Source organism: Giraffa tippelskirchi, chromosome 6 (genome assembly GCF_054371585.1).
Source record: "Giraffa tippelskirchi isolate mGirTip1 chromosome 6, T2T-mGirTip1v1.2.pri, whole genome shotgun sequence".
Lineage (NCBI taxonomy): Eukaryota > Metazoa > Chordata > Mammalia > Artiodactyla > Giraffidae > Giraffa > Giraffa tippelskirchi.
In genome coordinates, this window is record NC_137280.1 from 96,487,267 (window position 1) to 96,505,479 (window position 18,213).

Genomic DNA, 18,213 nt, shown 5'->3' on the forward strand with positions numbered 1-18,213 from the left:
CTCTTGGAGTCTTTTAGAAAAATGGTGGCAAAATACACAAAGCATAGTATTCACTCGCACAGCTTGGCTGCATTCAGTACCTTCAACCATCCCCACCATCATCTCCAGAACTTTCTCAGCTTCCCAAACGGAAGCTCTGTGTCGATGAAACACTGACTCCTCACCCCTCCCCCACCATCTACTTCCTGTCTCTATGGATCTGACTCCTCCAGGGAGCTCAGGTAGTGGAATCAGACACTATTTGTCCTGTGTCTGGCTTCTCTCACTGAGCATCGTGTCCTCAAGGTTCATGCAATGTGTGTCAGAATCCCCTTCTTTTTAAGGCAGAATCACATGCCATCGTATGGGTAGACCACATACGTGTATCCATCATCTGTTGATCCCCTCCCCTTTAAATTGGCTCATTTCTAACAGCTAAGCTGGGGGGATCCCTCCACCTGATCCTGAGTCCTGTTCTTTACGTCTTCCCTTTTCTTCATTTGTCTCCCTGTTTTGATAGAGAATATTTTAGAAGCATCTTTCTGAGCCCTGGGTCTGACTAAAGGCTGCTCTGTCTCGCTGTTTCCTCTTCATCCCATTGCCCAGAACCCCAAAGCCCAGTCTTAGCCTCCTGCTGACCTCGCCAGCAACCTGACAGTGAAGAGAGGAGTCATGTGTCTGGAGCTGGACAGGCCTGGGTGAAAACATCCCAGCTTCGACCTACACCAGCTGGGTGTTTGGACTCCCCAATCTGCCTCCGAGCAGAAATCATTAATAATGAATAAAACTGCTAATAACAAGATTTATTATTCCCCAAACTGTGACTTCAGAATGAATAACTGCCTGACCATAGCACCGGTGAGCTCACCACTGCACTTTAATTATATTATCATTCTTAACAATAAGAAAAGAAGCTGCTTCACAACGAGGTATTTTGTGTGATTCCAAACACATGGCTTCAGCTCTTTGGGCTCCTGTTTCCTCACGTGTGAAATGGGGATAATAGTTTCCATCTGGTTGATCAATATTATCAAGTATCTATTGTCTTCTAGGTGTATTGTTTTGTGTTAGGTAATGGGGAAAAAACTCAACCTTCAGAAAACTAAGATCATGGCATCCAGTCCCATCGCTTCATGCCAAATAGATAGGGAAACAATGCAAAGAGTGAGGGGCTTTATTTTGGGGGGGCTCCAAAATCACTGCAGATAGTGACTGCAGCCATGAAATTAAAAGATGCTTGCTCCTTGAAAGAAAAGCTATGACCAACCTAGACAGCATATTAAAAAGCAGAGACATTACTTTGCCAACAAAAGTCCATCTAGTCAAAGCTATGGTTTTTCCAGTGGTCATGTATGGACATGAGAGTTGGACTATAAAGAAAGCTGGGCACTAAAGAATTGATGCTTTTGAACTGTGGTGTTGGAGAAGACTCTTGCGAGTCCCTTGGACAGCAAGGAGATCCAACCAGTCAATCCTAAAGGAAATCAACCCTGAATATTCATTGGAAGGACTGATGCTGAAGCTGAAGCTCCAGTTGGGCCACCTGATGCAAAGAACTGACTCGTTGGAGAAGACCCTGATGCTGGGAAAGATTGAAGGTGGGAGGAGAAGGGGATGACAGAGGATGAGATGGTTGGATTGCATCACCGACTCGATGGACATGAGTTTGAGTAAGCTCCAGGAGTTGGTGATGGACAGGGAAGCCTGGAGTGCTGCAGTCCATGGGGCTGCAAAGAGTTGGACACGACTGAGCAACTGAACTGAACTGAATGGGGATATAATAGTGTTTTTTAAAAAATGAAACAGGGACTTCTCTGGTGGTCCAGTGGCTAAGACCCCATGGTTCCAATGCAGGGGGCCCGGGTTTGATCCTTGGTCAGGGAACTAGATCCCACATGCCTCAACTAAGACCCAGTACAGCCAAATGAATAAATAAATATTTTTTTAAAATAAAAGAAATAAAAATCAGGTCTTTGACTTTGGCGGATATTGCATATAAAGGCTTTAGCACTGAGCTTGACACTTAAGAATGTTATTATTATGTATAACTAATTTTTACCACATTACAAACATACATGTTATATATCATCATATTTTATTTTACATGTTAATATTACTTATCATGATACCATATCACTATTTAATAATGTTAATACATCAAGACAATATCACACATAATTTGTATGTTCTGCATAATGATAAAAATTAAAGTTACTTATCATCACGTATTATTACATAACCATTACTGACATCAAAAGTAAGCATTTTAATATAAATATTACTAGTATGATGATTTTAAACTGTTAATTGTTTTTTATATTCGTTATAAATAATGCTCTTAAGTACCACACCAGTCTGGAGAAGGAAATGGCAACCCACTCCAGTATTCTTGCCTGGGATAATCTCACGGACGGAGGAGCCTAGCGGGCTTCAGTCCATGGGGTCATAGAGTCGCACACGACTGAGACTGAGCGCTACAGCAGTATTGGCAGAAATGGCGCTGCTCTTCCACTCCCTGGACGCGTGAGGGCGCTCGCAGCGCTCCCGGGGACTCTGACGCACGCAGGCCCCTCCCCCGAGTCCCTATTGGCGACGCGCGCAGTGCGCAATGGCGCATCGCCTGGCCCCGCCCCGGGCCCGCCCCTCGCTCCCTGGGCCCGGCCCCCTCCCTCCGCTCGCCAGCCGGCGGCGGTTGTTGTTCAGCGGCGGTGGCCGCAGCTCGGGTCGCAGCCTCCGGCCGCCCGGCCGCCCGCCAGCCCGCCGGCGGGTCCGCGAGCGGCCATGGAGCTGGAGGTGCCGGACGAGGCGGAGAGCGCCGAAGCCGGGGCCGTGACCTCGGAGGCGGCCTGGGCGGCGGAGAGCGGTGCGACAGCAGGTAACGGTTCCGGACCTTCCTCCCCTCCCCGCTCCCCGAATGGACCCGCCTGACCCCCCCTGCAGGGGCCCAGTGGACCCGTCCGAGCGCTGGAGGGGCGTCGGGACCCGCTGCAGGAAGGCTGGAACGTTCCACTCGGGGGCGCTCGCGGGGGGGATGGAACGCCCCACTCCGGGGCCAGGGGACGCGTCGTCCGGGGCCCGAGGGAGGACGGAACACCCCGCCTCTGTGGCTCAGGGGTGGCGCCGCCCATTCCTGGGGTCCTTGGGGAGAGCTGTGGGTCTGGGGGCGGGAGTGGGTGCAGGGCCCCATTCTGGGAGGCTGTGGGTGGAGCAGCCCCGGTTGGAGGCGCGCGGGGAAGATGGGTCCTCACCTCTGGGCGGGGGGAGGCGACCCCCATTTAGGACGCTCCATGGCTGAGTGAGTGCCCTGCCTGCCTCCTGCTGAGGGCCCTGGGGGACGACATCCCACCCGGTCTTGTGAGGGGGCTGCTCTACGCGTGGATTGTGGAGTACCCCCGTTCCTCCGGTGAGAAGCACTGCCTCCAAAGGGTGACGCGGACCCTCTGCTCCTGACCGCCCACCTTGCTAGTGTCAGCCTCCGGGCTCACCTCTTGTCCTGCAGGCGGTCACCCTCTGGCCCCATCTTACTGGTCGTGAAGGGCAGGGGCTGCTGTGGTGGAAATGGGGGGTCTCCAAGGCCAGCTAGGTCAGCCTCCTGACTACCTTATCATTCTTTGTGGGATTCTCCGGACCAGGTTTTTAGTTCACTGGCCGTTCTTTCCCTTCCTGGGCCTCAGTTTACTTGATCTAACAGGAGGGGGTTAGGGGTTGACATCTCCAGACACCTTCAGTGCCAGGGCTCTGCAAGCAGGTGGGGAACAGGAGAGCCCCCAGCCTTTTCCCTGGATGTTGGGAAAAGGGCCGCCATGGCTCTGTAGTGGGTACTGCTTTCCCCTGCCCCTCTGCTAGGCCTGTATCTCTCACCATTCCGTAGAGCAGGTTTGGGCAGAGAGGTGGCCTCACCCAGCCCTGCGGGCTCCAGGCAGAGCCCAGCCCCTGCCTGGAGGGGCCGGTTCCTTCTTGGTCCAAATTTCAGGCTCCCAAGTACGAAGTTTCCGGATCTGCAAAATTTTCCGTTTCCCTCTCCCTCCCCACCGAGTCAGCCCTCGCTGGCGAGTTCCTGTGGACACCCACCTGGGGCACCCATCCTCCTTCTCCCCTGGCCTCCCGAAGCTTCCGAGGCAGGCGGGAGATACTGCGCTGCCCGCTGCCCGGGAGTTGGGAGAAATGTCTGGAGGAATAGCCAGAGCGGGGGAGCAATCTCCACCCCTCACAACCCACCCCGGGCTCTGGAGCACTCCCACCGCTCCCCTTCCTGCTACCATCTGGAGCTGCGTGGTGGATGACCCCGTTCAGCTCCACCATCCGGCCCCCATGCCCTGCTTCTTTGCTGTCAGCGATGCCCTGGCTCAACAGCACCAGACAGCAGAGGGACCCGGCTGAAGACCCTTCTCAGCCCCCTGACCTCCACCAGCAGTCCTCTGCCCTATATGGGCAGAGACAAAACAGCCTAGGACGCAGTGACCACAGGAAAGCCACACAGCAAACGTTTGTCTTATCAGGGGCTAGGTGATGGGGGCAGATAAAGTTCTAGGCCCCGGCTGTGGTCTGGTCGGATCTGAGCACAGGGACTTGACCCATGAGACCCCCCCCCGAACCCCCGCTTGTCCCCAAACCCGCAGAAACCCAACTTCCACAGCTGATGGCTTATTTCACTCACCATAGGGTTAATAGCTGCCTCTCTGCTGCTGAACCCATCTCTGTTAAGTTTGGGGAACAACTGTCCACGCCTTTCCTGCTGCTCACAGAGACGCACGCGTAAACACACAGCTGGGGCTGCTCATTCACCACGGGGTTCGGAGGGTACCCTCACACCTTGGCACTAGTGATGGTTGGGGCTGGAAAATTCTTTGTTGTGGGGACACCATCCTGGATGCTGTGGGGGGTGGAGCAGCATCCCTGCCCCCACTCACTCGATGCCAGGAGCCCCCCAGTCCTGATGACCACAGACCTTCTCCCCAGACATGACCCATGTCCCCTGGAGACGCAGCCACCCAGGGTGAGGCCTGCTGTACTTCCCTTATCATTCTGTGCCTTGCTGGCTTTTTTATCCACAATATGTCCCCCGCCCCCACATTGGTATCAGTTCTTTTCAGAGAAAGAGAATACAGCGCTGTGATTGAGCTTGCCTGAGTTCCACTCAGGTACTCTGTGACCTCCAAGGTCAAATGCCTTGATCTCTCTGAGCCTCAGTGTCCACATCTGTAAAATGGGGCCACACTGCCAGCAGTACCTGAATTAGCATGTCAGCAAGTGGAGAGTGCTTGGGGAACTTTAGCAACAGCCCACACCGGTTAGGCCTTACTGACTCAGAGGGCCTCTTGGTGGGGGATGGTTGGGTGGTGTCTGGAGCTGGCTTTGTTGTCACAGCCATACTGCAGTAAACACCCTTGAACATGGCCTGGTGCTGTGGTGCTTTCATTTCTAGAGGTTGGAGTCCCTGCCTCTGAATGGCTGAGTCAGGGGCAAGCAGGTTGACACTTGGGGGCTTTGTGGAGAGTCCCAGCAGGGCTGAGAGAGCCTGGCTGTCTGTGTGCCCACAGCCTTGCCAGCTCCACTCCGGATGTTATCGGCCTCAGTCACTGGGGCCAATCTGATGGGAGTTAAATGTTGCTGGTGTTTAGCATCTGCTTACTTTAGACGCCTGGGCTCCCAAGGCCTGGTCCAGGGAAGGCCTGCTGGCGTTCTCTGCTGGCTCTTGGGGGCCGTGTGGGGTGTCTGGCTCCAGCAAGGATCTTAGGGAGGGCTGGGCCCTGTGGGGGCCCATGAGCTGCCTGTGGGCTTTGGCTGTGCTGTGCTCTGGTGCTTCTGAGCTATTTCCCTCCTGCCCTTCTTGCGTCCGTGATATTTCAGAACAATCAGCTTCGTCCCACAGACCCCCAACCCCTTCCCACGTCTAATTTGGTGACAGATTTTGTCGGCTTTGCCTCCAAATGGACTGAAAATCCACCCACTTCCCCCCACCCCTCTGCCTCCACCTGGTTTAGCCCCATCCTCATGGCTGGCCTGATCTCCTGTCTCTTCCTGTGTTCCCTGCCACTCAACTCCAGAAGGCTCTGCCCCTCCTCTGCCACAGCCCTCCAGGGTCCCACCTCCCTGGGGTAAAAGCCCAGGTCCTCCCCAAGGCCATGCCTGTCCTGCCCACCCTTCTTCCCTCTCTCCCCTTCTCTTACTCTGTAACAGACACCCGGCCCTCCACCCTGCTCCTCCAGCACACCAGGCCCAGTCCTGCCCCAGGGCCTTTGCACCTGCTGTGCCCTCTGCCCAGAATGCCTGTCCTCCATATCCCTGTCTTTCCTTCTGGAGCTCTTCCAAGTTTTTGCTCTGACATCTCTCGGGCTTCCCCTGCTGGTTGAGGGGCCTGAAGGAGGGGCAGGAAGCCAGCACAGCCCAGGGAAAGGCCTGAGTGGCTTGAAGAGCAGTGGGGGCCATCATGGCTGGGCGGGCGGGGCCTCCTCATGAGGCCTCCTCTGCAGCTGCAGGTGGATGGTAACCTGGGACTGTGGCCCCCCTCATCCCCTCGCTGAGTCAGCTACAGCCTTTGGAGGCAGAAGGGTCCCAGTTCTAATCCCACCCTGGTCCCTTTCTAGTGATGCAACATCCGGCACTTGGGCCGGCACACTCAGTCCCTTCTGTAAAGCAGCCTCAGGAGCTAGACCACCTTTGCCAGCTGGGGACCCTCTGCCTTGGTTTCTCCATCTGTGAAATGGGCAGATGAATGTGTCTTTTTTGGAGGGCTGGGCCAGGCGGATTGGCATGTAGAGCCCTGGAAGGATGGGTGGGGGCCTGCTCAAGGAACCACTTCCCTCAGAAACTGGACAGGCGGGGCTGATGTCCAACTCGGCTCATGGGGTCCTGTGGTTATCTCTCGCTTTGTGCCTGGATGTGGCCTGTTGGACATTCATGGAGGCCGGCTGGGGGTGGGGGTCAGGTACCAGGGCTCCCTCACCCTCAGGTTGGTGGGGGTCAGGATGGGATGGCAAGCAGGTGAGACCAGGGGTCATAGACTGAGGCCTGAGTCCATCCCATCTTCCGGTTTTTGTCACATGTCGTTGGTGCTTGGCCAAGCCCTGTCATTTGCCTGTCATCCACAGGGTATCCAGCTACAGCGGCAGAGCTGAGTGTTGAGATGAGCTCCTGGCCGGTGAAGTCAGGGATACTTGCTGACTGGTGCTCTATGGAAGATGCCTGCCAACCCCTGAGTCAGACCACTCTGGCTCCAAGGGAGCTGTGAGGGCAGTGAAAGGGGCATTATGGCCCCAGGGGGTCACCCAGGGGGTGACCAAGACCTGCTGCCTTGTAGCTGTCAGGGGAGCAGGTGAACCGAGGGAGAAATAGCAGCCATGTCAAGCATTTAGGCAGGAGATCAGCTGTGCAAAGGCCCTGAGGCAGGAATGAGCATGGTGGGGGCCTGGCCCCACTCGGGTTCTGGTTTGAGTCCAGTTGATGGCGGTGGTGGGTGTAAGCAGGGCAGTAGGTCACACTCCAGAGTGATCACACTTGGACTGCTTTGTAGGGAGAGGGCTGTGGGGCTGGGGGCCTGGACGGGGGTCTTGTGGGGGTGGAGAAAGATGAGGGAGTCTGCACCCTGGAGTTGATGAGGGCAGATAGGGAAGGGCCCAAGAAGGAGCAGGTCTAGGGGTCCACGCTCTGGCAGGCTTGTGCCAATGGGGGAAGGGCAGGTCTGGTGGGCTTCCCGGGACTCCTGAGGCAGGTGGAGGCCCACGGGACCTTAGGTGGGGTGGCCTGAGGCTTGGCCTGACTCACTCTTGCCTGGGCCGAGGACTGTGTACCTCTCTCCACCTCACAAGGTAAGGACAGTGGGATCCCAAAGATTTGATAGGGTAGGAAGAGGTGGGACCCACCTCCCCTGGCAGCGCTCTTTAAGTGACAGCATTTACCAGCCTGGGGGCTGAGGATCAAGAGTGTCTGGACTCCAGGCCCCCCTGTTTCCCCAGCCCACCACCCCGGCCCAGCCCCAACTGCATGTCACCACTCATAACAGTCCAGGTTGGAACCCTGCTGGGAATTTCTGGGCTGCTGCCAGCTGGGCTGCAGGGCTTGAGGTGGGACCGCCCACATGGGGGATTACTGACTTGGGGATTAGCTGAGGGGCCCCTGCACTAACTAGGCACCACCAGGCCGCCTGGAGAGGTTAGGGCCCAACCTAAGGAACCAGGTGCCAGAGCCAGCAGGAGGGCATCTGGGGACCTGGCTTCTGGCTCTGACCCAGGAAAGGGACCCCAGCATTAGTCACAGTCACACCTCACTCAATCGCACACTCATTATGTCTATATGCAGGCCTTGATCCTGGAGGCTGGGGTTGTCCTTGAGAGTTTGAGGCTGTGGAATGCAGGGCGGGTGTTCATGTACACATAGGTGCTGAAGAGTGGTTGGGCCAGGCCAGCCCAAATGAGACAGCGTGGTCCCTGTGGCGGGGGGGGGGGGGTGGGGGGGGGTGGGGGGGGGTGGGGGGGGGTGGGGTTTGCCGGCGGGGTGCATGCAGACTGTAAATGAAAGAGGAAAAGAGGTATAATGCTGCCAAGGGGAAGAGAAGAGCAGAGAAGTGTGCACTGTGGAGTGCACAGCCCTCCAGGGCTGTGGGCAGAGGAAGGGCGAGGCCTGACTTAGGTGCTCACAGACTAAGCCACAGTGGGAGACAGACTGTGGGGAGGGAGGAGGAAGTGGGGCACCAGGGCAGAGGGGACTGTGCAGGTCCTGGTGGGCAGGGCTGGGGCTCAGGTGGAAGCAGGAGTGATTCAGAGTAGATTTTAGAAGCCTAGTTGACAGGACTGATTGAAGGGTTGAGCATGGAGGAGCAAGGGGCAGAAGGGAGTAGGGGGTGACTCCCATGTTGTGATCTGCCCCCCAGAAAAACAAGCTGCCTCGTCTGAGGTGGCGGACAGGGTAGGAGCAGGTGTGGGGGACAGTCGGGTGCAGTGTTAGTATGAGACATAGAGAAGTGCGTGAGGGCAGAGGACCCAGTCTGGAGCCTGGGGGGTGGTAGGCATGTGGCTTTGGGGCGGGGAGGTGGGGGCGAGGCAGGGCCAGGGCCTCCCTGTGTGGAGCGATGACTGGGCAGCTGAAGTCCCCGTTTGGGGACACGTCTTAGCGCCTCTTGTAGGAGATGGCCTTTCCAACCTGTGACCACTGGAGGGAAGGTGACCCAGGAGCGGGCACAGGGGATTTGGGGTCTCAGCAGCCCCGGGAGGCTCATGGGGGAGCAGGATCCAGGCTTGCCTTCCTCTCGGGGTCCCGTGAGGGTTAGATGAGCCAGCCCACAGGAACACTCCAGGACAGGGCCCAGCCACTGGGGGCTGGTGGCCCAGGGGGCACCTGCCAGGGCAGGAATCTGAGTGGGCTGTCTCTGGGGTCTCTCTGCCGCCGGCCAGGGGCTGGGATGGACATGGAGAGAGCAGGGGCCTTTATCAGGGTGTCCTCAGGATGGGAGGGACGATCAGGGTCAGCACCCTGAGCCAGCTTAGGGTTGACTGGTTTGATGGCAGTGGCTCTGGGATGTGGGGTGGGCCCTGACTGGGCTTGACCTGGCCGGGGGTGGTTAGGGTGGGGCCCCCAGGCTTGTGTGAGCAGGATGAGGAGGGGGAGGGTGTGAACCATGGTGGCTTGGTTTGCACAGCACACATGTGCTCATGGGCAAGTTGTTTGTGATCTGGGAGTTGGCTGACTCTAGAAGGGACAGTCCCTAGGTCTGCAGGGCCTCCAAGATGTTGGAGCATCGTTAAGATGCATGTGATTAACCCCAAGTGAACTGTTCTGAGCTCCCTCCAGCAAGGGTGAGAGTGCCACGCCTCGTCCATGTCTTCCATCTTTGCAGAACTTACACACAAAGGGAAGGCTTGATGTAGTTGCAGCTTGTATATATCTCTCTCTCATACTAATACATACCAAAACTGAGTCAGAGAAAACATGAATCAGAGGGAAGGGTTTTCATGTGTTGTTTCTTCTTAATGTTTCATCTTCATTTTGTTGAAAATGTATCCTGGGATTTCTCTGATGGTCCAGTGGTTAAGATGCTGCACTTCCATTGCAAGGAGTGCAGGTTCGATCCTTGGTTAGGGAACTAAGATCCTGTATGCCAAGTGGCATGGCCATAAAATAGGGGGGGAAAAAAAATGTGTCCCAGCAAAAGGAGCAAAAAAACCTGAGATAAAGGGACCTACCCACCAAGGTCAAAGATAAGAGAGTTCTTGATACCTTTGTCCATAAAAAGAGTTCTCAGGCCCCTCTGCATCCTGTCTTGATTCCATACTCACTCCACTCCTGCATTCCATCCTGCACATCTCAGGACTCTTACCTCATTTTCTGGGAACTCCATATCAATTGCATCATATGTTTCCCATTTTCAAATTACTTATCAGTCTTTTACTTATTGATCTGTAGGAGCTCTTTATATATTATGGAAGGTTTATTTATTTTTTTTAATCCATGATACAAGTAAGTGCAAGAAGCTTCTCCCCATCTTCTCTTACAGTGATTATTGATGCCAGGCAGATATCTTGTTTTCATGTGGTCACATTTATCATTGTCTCTCTTTCTATGATTTCACAGGTTGGTGAATGTGTCATTTATGCTGAAGTTACAGTTAAATTCCTCTAGTGCTTCTATAATTTTACTTTTTCCCCTTTATGTTTAAATTCCTGTTAGATTTGGAGTTTACCCTGGCATGAGATGTGCGAGGGTTTAATTGAGCACAGTGCTCCCAGGCGGCTCTGGGTCATCCCATCCCCTCTTCCTGGATAATCTGCTTTCCTCCTGCTGGCGAATGTCACCTCGATCACAGGCCAGACTCCGACGAGTGGCTGGTCTATTTCTGGACTTTTATTCGATTCCCCTCGTCTGCCTCTGCCTTCATGCAGAAGTCGTGCCTCCAGCTACAAGTAATAACATGTTTACCAGGAGAAAAGCCGCAGTGAGACCTGCAGTTGGTGGAAAGTGAACGTTTGTTTCTGTCTCGACCCTGCATCTCTGCAGAGGCAATAACTGTCATTCTGGGTGTTTACCTGTCTCTATGTATATTATTATCCTTTCAACATTTTCCTTTGAAAACTTTGAAACCTTCACAGAGTTGTGGGGACATTCTGTCGACACCCACATGCCCTCTGCCATGAAGTCCAGGGGAAGGAGATTGCGCAGGGCCAGGCTCCCTAGGGCTCTGTCACCCAGTGTCATGACATCCCCACGCGGCCTGGTCTGACACCAGCTGTTGATTCAGTCAGAAATGCAGAAAGCCTGGCACTAAAGAGACCCTGCAAAGGACCCTTGTCTGTGGTCTGAGGGCTGAACCCAGCAGGCAGGGCGTCACCTCACTGGGCACATGGGGAGCATCCTAGAACCTCTCTGATCTGCATGTACCTGGGAGTGAACATGTGAGTTACAGGTACATTCCAACCACTAGGTAGACCTGCAAATGGGGAATCTGTGAGTAAGGAGGACGGAGGAGGCCGGGCTGTGTGTCCCATAAACAAAGAGGCTCTCTGAGCCCAGCGCAGGGTCACATGGAGGAAATGGAACATGGGACAGGATTCAGTTCCATGAATAACCCAGGCCGTCTTGGGTGGTAACATCTGCTTCCTCCCTGGGACTCCATCCAGGATCACACTCAGCATTTGGGGTCAGTGGGACCCTCTGAGGGCCCCTCTGTGACCCTAACCTCAGATGACCACCCATACCCTGCCAGTGGAGCCACCGGGCATGTGGCTGGTGACCCTGGTGACCCTGCCCTCCTGGCCTCTGTCCCTGCCCTCAGAGGACAGGAAGCTGTCCTCTGCCTGCTCCTCCTGGAAGCCCACTTGATTTCCCTGGCCAAAACCACCCCCTAGCCCTTAGACCTTTCACATGATGGCTGTGTGGTGACTGTCCACTGCCCTGTGGGTCGTCTCTGCCCGGGGTGCGGGCCTGAACTCTGGAAGCAGACCTGTGTTTGGTCCCAATGGCTGTTCTGCTGTCTGTGGCATGAGTGGTGAAGGTTCTGGAACTTTCTTTCTCTCAGGGCCCGCAGAGTCCTGGACGAACACCCCTGCTCCCACCCCCCCTTGCCATCCCTGACCCTGTCCTGTGCAAGGCTTCCTGTTTACTACTCTGGAGACCCTCACTCTGTGCACTGAGATGGGAGGGGCAGTGTGGGCTGCTGGTCAGGACTGGCCCCCACCTGCACGCTCCTCTCCAGCCACATCAAACCCTGTCTGCTGTTCCTGGAGAGTGTCTCATCCCGTCACCACAGGGCCTTTGCATGTGCTGCCCACTGCATCCCCCCACCCCCCCCTTAGAATTCAGCTCTCGTGATTTTTCTCTTCTGTGAAGCTTCTGTGTGTCTCTGGCACAAAATACAGGTCTGGCTGCACCCTCAGGCCCACCCCAGGCACCTTTCTCACCAACCCCCCAACAATGCAGGGTTCAATCCCTGGTCAGGGAACTAGATCGCACATGACACAGCTAAGATCTGGCACAGCTGAATAAATATTTTAAAAATACTTTATTGCTAATAAACTCTACTGGTTATCTGAGCCTTTAGAAAGTAGTAATCATTTTGCAATGGTAACATCAAAGATCACTTACGACAGATCACTGTACCAAGTGACAAAGTTTGAAATGTGAGAGTTAACAGAATGTGACTGAGAGACTTGAAGGGAGCATGTTGTTGGGTAAATGACGTTGGCACACCTGCCCAATGCAGGGCACCCACAGACATGCAGTGAGAGAAGCACGCGGTGTCTGCCCTGTGCAATGAGGCGAGGTTGGCCTGCAGACCTCAGTCTGCACTTAGGCGTTTTCCTAAACACTTTTTTGGGTAACAGCTTTGTTGAGAGAATTCACATGCCACTTGGTTTTACCTATTCAAAGTGTAATTCAGTGGTTTTACTATATTCACAGAGTTGTGCAGCCATCACCACAGTTGATTTTAGAGCACTTTCATCAACCCAAAAGGAAACCCATCCCCATGAGCAGTCACCCTCCATCCCCTCCCCCAGCCCCTGACAAGCAGCAACCCCCTCTCAGTGTCTGTGGATCTGCCTGTTCTGCACATTTCCCATCAGTGGAATCACACCCTGTGTGTCCTTCTGTGTCTGCTTCTCTCACTGAGCATCGTGTCCTCAGGGTCCATCCACGTGGTAGCAAGTGTCAGGGCTTCTCTCCTTCTCATGGCTGAGGGATGCTCCCGGGTGAGGGACACATATGTTTATCCACCGGTCCATGGACATTCGGGCTGTTTGCACCTCTCGGCCGGTGTGGCTCGTACTGCTGAGAACATTCATGTACAGCCCTTATGTGGACACGGGTCCTCATGTCGCTTGGGCAGACACTCAGCCTTGGGGCTGCTGGGTCAGATGGAAACTCTGGTTACCCTTCTGAGGAGACACCGCTCTGTTCCCACTCAGCTACATAAGTCCCCCTGCCCCATCCTCATCATGGGGTGGGGGTGGGCGCTCACCATAATCTCCAGATGTGTTTCTCTGATGGTTAGTGATGTTGAACCTCTCTTGCCTGTTGGCCATTCATGTCTCCTCTTTGGAGAAATGTCTGTTCAAATCCTTTGCTGCTTTTTTTCTTTCTTTTAAGGTTGTGTTTTGGTTTTTTTTGATGTGGACTATTTTAAAGTCTTCCTTGAATTTGTTGCAACATTGTTTCTGTTTTATGGTTTGGTGCTTTGGCCTTGTGTTATGTAGACTCTTAGCTCCCCAACCAGGGATCAAACCCACACCGCCTGCATCGGAAGGCAAAGTCTTAACCACCAGGGACCACCAGGAAGGTCCCTGCTTGTCTTCTAGTTGGGTTGGTTTTCATTTCATCACTGAATTGTAGACCTTCCTTCTATGGTCTCAACATGAGCCCCTCCTCGGATAGATGATCCACAGTGTTCCCTTCTGTTCTGTGGGTGGTTTTCTCACCTCCACAGCGGTGCCTGTGGTAGCACAGATGTATTTCATTGTGACCAGGCCCCATTTCACTCTTTTCCTTTGCTGCTGGTTCCCTGTGTGTTGTAGCTGAGAAATCCCTCCTGACCTGGGGTCATGAGGATTTACCTTGTTTTTCCTCTGAGGGTTTTGTAGTCTTAGCCGTCGCATTCGTTTAGGTTTGTGATGCGTTTGAGTTAATTTAGTGTTGCTGTGAGCAGGACCCCAGTGTCTCCTCTTGTCCAGTTGTCTTGGTGCCCTTATTGCCTGGTCTCCGGTCACTGGGGGGCCAGGACAGATCCCAGTCTGGGAAGAGCTGCAAGTGGACCCTAATCACCAACTACGCAGGGGTCCTGCAGTAACAGATGTGGCAGGGCCTGTCCCATCCCTGCCCTCGCCTCTTGTCGCTCACTCTGTTCCAGCCTCACAGCCTCTGGCTGACCCTCGGCTCCACACTCACAGTCCTGCCTCAAGACCTTGGTGCAGGCTTCTCCTGCTGCTGGGAGGCTGTGTGGCTCTCAAATGGCTGGTTTCTTCCCAACTCTTCTGTGGATGCAGTTGTGGCTCAGGCTGGAGTCTGCTGTCTGGCGTCAAGTGCATCCTCCTCTCTTGGTCCTGAGTGACCTCTGGTGAGTGACATGGCCTCTCTGAGCCTCGACCTCCACATCTGCTGCGTGGAGGTGATCATAGCATCAGTCTCGTGGGCTGATGGGCAGTTTCAGTGAATCAGCAGCGCTGGCCTCATCGTACAGTCATGCTCAGCAGTAACTGTTCCTGGGCCCTCCTGTTGCTCCGGCTGCTCCCTGCAGTGACCAGCGGGCCAGAGCTGGAGGCCCACACAGCAGGCTATACCCCAAGTCTCCTGCCCCTGTCTGCCCTCTGAGCCAAGCCTGCCTGCCCTGGCCCAAGACCTTGACATGATTCCTGGGGTCACCACCAGGGAGAGAGGGTGGGTGCTGGTGTCCCTGGTGGTGCCAGATACCTGCTCCCTGGGCTGCAGCCATGCAGGAGATGTGACTGCTACCCACTAAGGGAGCAGCTGCTGGAGGAGCAGAGGTACAGGAGAAGGTTTGAACCAGGCAGGGTGTGACTTACAATCAGCAGCAGGGAGTTGGGTCAGGGGCCAACTTCAGCCAGTGGTCAGGGAAGACCTCTCTGAGGAGGTGCCATTTGATCCAGGCCTGATGTGTGAGCTGGGGCAGAGTGTTCTAGACAGAGGAGAAGCATGTGCAAAGACCCTGGGGCAGGACTGTGCCTGGCACGTGTGAGGAACAATGAGGGGGCCGTGTGGTGGGAACACAGGGAGTAAGGGCTGGAGGAGGAGAGGGGTGAGGGCTGGAGGACCCACCATATGGACTGCTTTCCATCTCTGTCTGCTCTTCCCCCTTGTCCCCCAGGGGCCATGTGGAGACCAGGAAGCATCCGTTAGTTACTGCCGTGTGACATTACCCCAGAGCTCCATGGCTTAAAACAGTGATAAACACCTGTCATCTCACACTTTCTGTGGGTCGGGAATCCGAGGGTGGCTTAGCCCCACACCTCGTGGCTCCATCTCTCATGAGGTCGCAGTAAGGCTGTGGGCCAGGTGGGAGGAGCTGCTCCTAGGATGGAGCTTCCATCCCCTCATCTGTAAAATGGGATGCCCCTGACCCCTGTCTCATCACATGGGGCTGTGTGGTCAGCCTGGCTCAAGGGACCTCAGAGCGCAGGAGCCCCTGTGACACCCTTGGAGCCCAGCCAGGCACTGGGGACCTGGCTCGGCTGCCGACTTGCCAGGGACTTTGGGCGGGTCCAGGCCCTTGGGTTCTGGAGGACCCCTGGGAAGTGGAGCTTGGGATTGAATGTGAGAACAGCCCCCACCTGGCTGGCAGCACCACCCCACCAGAGACCAGGGGGCTTCAGCCATGGCCCCCACCTCACCCTGAAGCCCTCATCCGCTGGATCCCGGTGTGGCATGTGTCGTCCGGCGTGATGTGTGTCATCTGGTGCAGTGTGTGTCGCCCAGCACGGCCTGCTGGAAAGTAAAAATACATCTGGGAGGAAAACTGGGCCAGGAAGCCTTGTACACCAGCCCTGAGACAGCACGTGACCCTCCACTGGACGCCTGCGGGGTGGGCGGAGTGCTGTCCCTGGGCACTCTGGCCACCGTCCTCCCGTCTGGCCCCTGTCTGCTGTCCGCCTCCTGAGCACTGGGCCCCGCACCCTGGTTTCCCCTGGGGAGCCACTGCCCACACCCCCAGACAGGGTGCTGCAGCCCTGGGTGAGCAGGACCAGGCCCCACTGGGTCAGAGCCTCCCTGCCCTGGGACTTTGCAGGGGACAAGAGGAAGGGGCAGCTGGTCCACCCCTGGGCCCAGGCATCTGTTGGGGGGTCAGCACCAAGGACAGCAGTGCTGAGATGGGGAGACAGAGTCCAGCGAGGCTTGAAGCCCGTCACCCTGACCTCTTTGGTCTTGCTGGGTTGCAGACCTTTTTTTGTGAGGGGCTGGGTGGTCTGTGTGGGAGCCGACGCAGGTGTGATTGTGAATAAGTAGGAGGGGCCATGTGCCAGTAAAACCTTGTAACAACTGCAGTGAGTTTGGTCCACGGGGCAGGTTGCTGGCTGAGTTTGGTCCATGGGACAGGTTGCTGGCTCCTGACTTATATCAACAAATATTCTTCCCCCCACACCTACCTTGTTTCTTCAAGCTGCATCCGTTGTGTTTCTGTCTCGACTCACATCTGAATACCCCTTCTCTGAGCCCAGTTTCTTCCTCTGAATAGGAGAGACTAGCAGGGTGTTGCCTGGGACAGACTAGGCCGAAAGTACCACAGTCCGTGGCCGTACTGGCCTCCAGCCTTTCATCTGATGTCCAGCTTGAGGGAACGTGTTGGAGACACGTGTGGGCTGCATTCCTACTGCTCTTCCCCAAGGCTCCTGACAGGGTGTACTCTCAGCCTCCTCCATGCAGCCCTCCCGGGTTTCTCACTCAGCTGATACTCGCTGAGGTCCACACCATGCCCAGCCCTGGGTGGGTGCAGAGGCATCCAGGGCGGGAAGTGGAGCTTTTGGTAGAGTTGGGAGGGTACTGGGGTTAGGATTGTGGTGTGTTATGCAGAGGGGGTGATCCAGTCCACCAGGGGAAGATAGAGCTGGGATTGCTGCAGGCCCAGGACAGGCGTGGGGAAGGTGAGCTCTGCTTGGGTGTGAACCAGACACGGCTTCCCTCTCCTTAGCGCCTGCATTACAGGGGTGGAGCCGTGCCCTACCCAGTGATGGTGTGGGCCCAGTGGAAGACCTCACACAACCAAGCATGTCTGCCCGGCACAGAGCAAGTCGCTCATCAACCCCCCCAGGCCCTGGGGCTTGCTGGCTGCACAACCTCAGTCAGGCTGTGTGGCTCTGACCCCATTATCTGGAAACTGGACACCAGAACCTCCTCCACCCGCTGCACACCCCCCACCCCCCACCCCCTGCTCCAGCCTCGGGGTAGCTCTCAATGCAGCCAGCAGTGACCTTGCAGCCTTTGAAGTCACCAGGCCAATGGGCCTCAGCCTCCCCAACCATAAAGTGGGTCGAATGGCAGTTATCTCTTGGAGGTGGTGAGAGGGTTGGAGACTCGGCTGGATAGTCCCTAACCCGGGATGTGTGTGTGTGCACGCGCGCGTGTGCACACTGTAGCTTTTCATTACAACGCACTTCAAACAGAAGGCAAAACAGACAGGATAGTACAAGTAAGTGCATTTTTATCATGAAATATTTTAAATACCAGAGAGTAATATAATAAGCACCCACATCCAGGCTCTGCCCCCTGTCCCACACATCTTTATATGTGCTCCAGATCTCCCCCCAGCACTGCCTATGTCAAGTCAGGTCATCCCCTGGGTGCCGTCCTGGGTGCTGCAGGGTGCTGGGCACACCTTGGCCCCATCCACTGAATGTCAGGAGCCCCCAGTCATGACAATCACAGATGTCCCCAGACATTGTGCAGTGTCCCCTGCAGGCAGGATCACCAGGGTGAGAACCGCCTTTAGGGCACTCCCCTCACCTGGACCCCTGGGTGGCCTCTGCTGGGTCTCCTCTGATCTGTCACAGAAAATGTTTGTTGACTCCTGACTTAGGGGAGGAACAGAGATTTGTTTAACCTGTATAGTAACACATTGATGTTTTTTATATTATTCTGGATTTTTCTGGGCACTTAAACTCTTTTCTTACTAAACATCAGGCAAGGAGCCAGTTCCTCTGGAGTATTTTATCCCTAAAGCAGGACCCTGGACTTAGGGGATGCTCACTGAGTTTGTTAGGTGTGCTCATGTATGTCCACTGCTGCTCCTGGGATCACAAA

At 55.2% G+C, this 18,213-nt stretch overlaps 1 protein-coding gene across 14 annotated transcripts in view; it reads left to right on the forward strand.

Annotated features, from left to right (window-relative positions):
* The first annotated feature begins 2,663 nt into the window (after nucleotides 1-2,663).
* The window catches only part of PIP5K1C (phosphatidylinositol-4-phosphate 5-kinase type 1 gamma), a 47,894-nt gene continuing 32,344 nt past the window's right edge, over nucleotides 2,664-18,213 (forward strand). For all 14 annotated transcript variants that reach the window (XR_014056579.1, XR_014056580.1, XR_014056578.1 and 11 more), the window contains exon 1: nucleotides 2,664-2,854. Coding sequence is in view for 11 of the 14 variants with exons in the window: in XM_081499785.1 (XP_081355911.1) it covers nucleotides 2,761-2,854 (94 nt within the window). In the remaining 3 variants the exon portion in view is untranslated. The remainder of the gene's footprint in view (nucleotides 2,855-18,213) is intronic.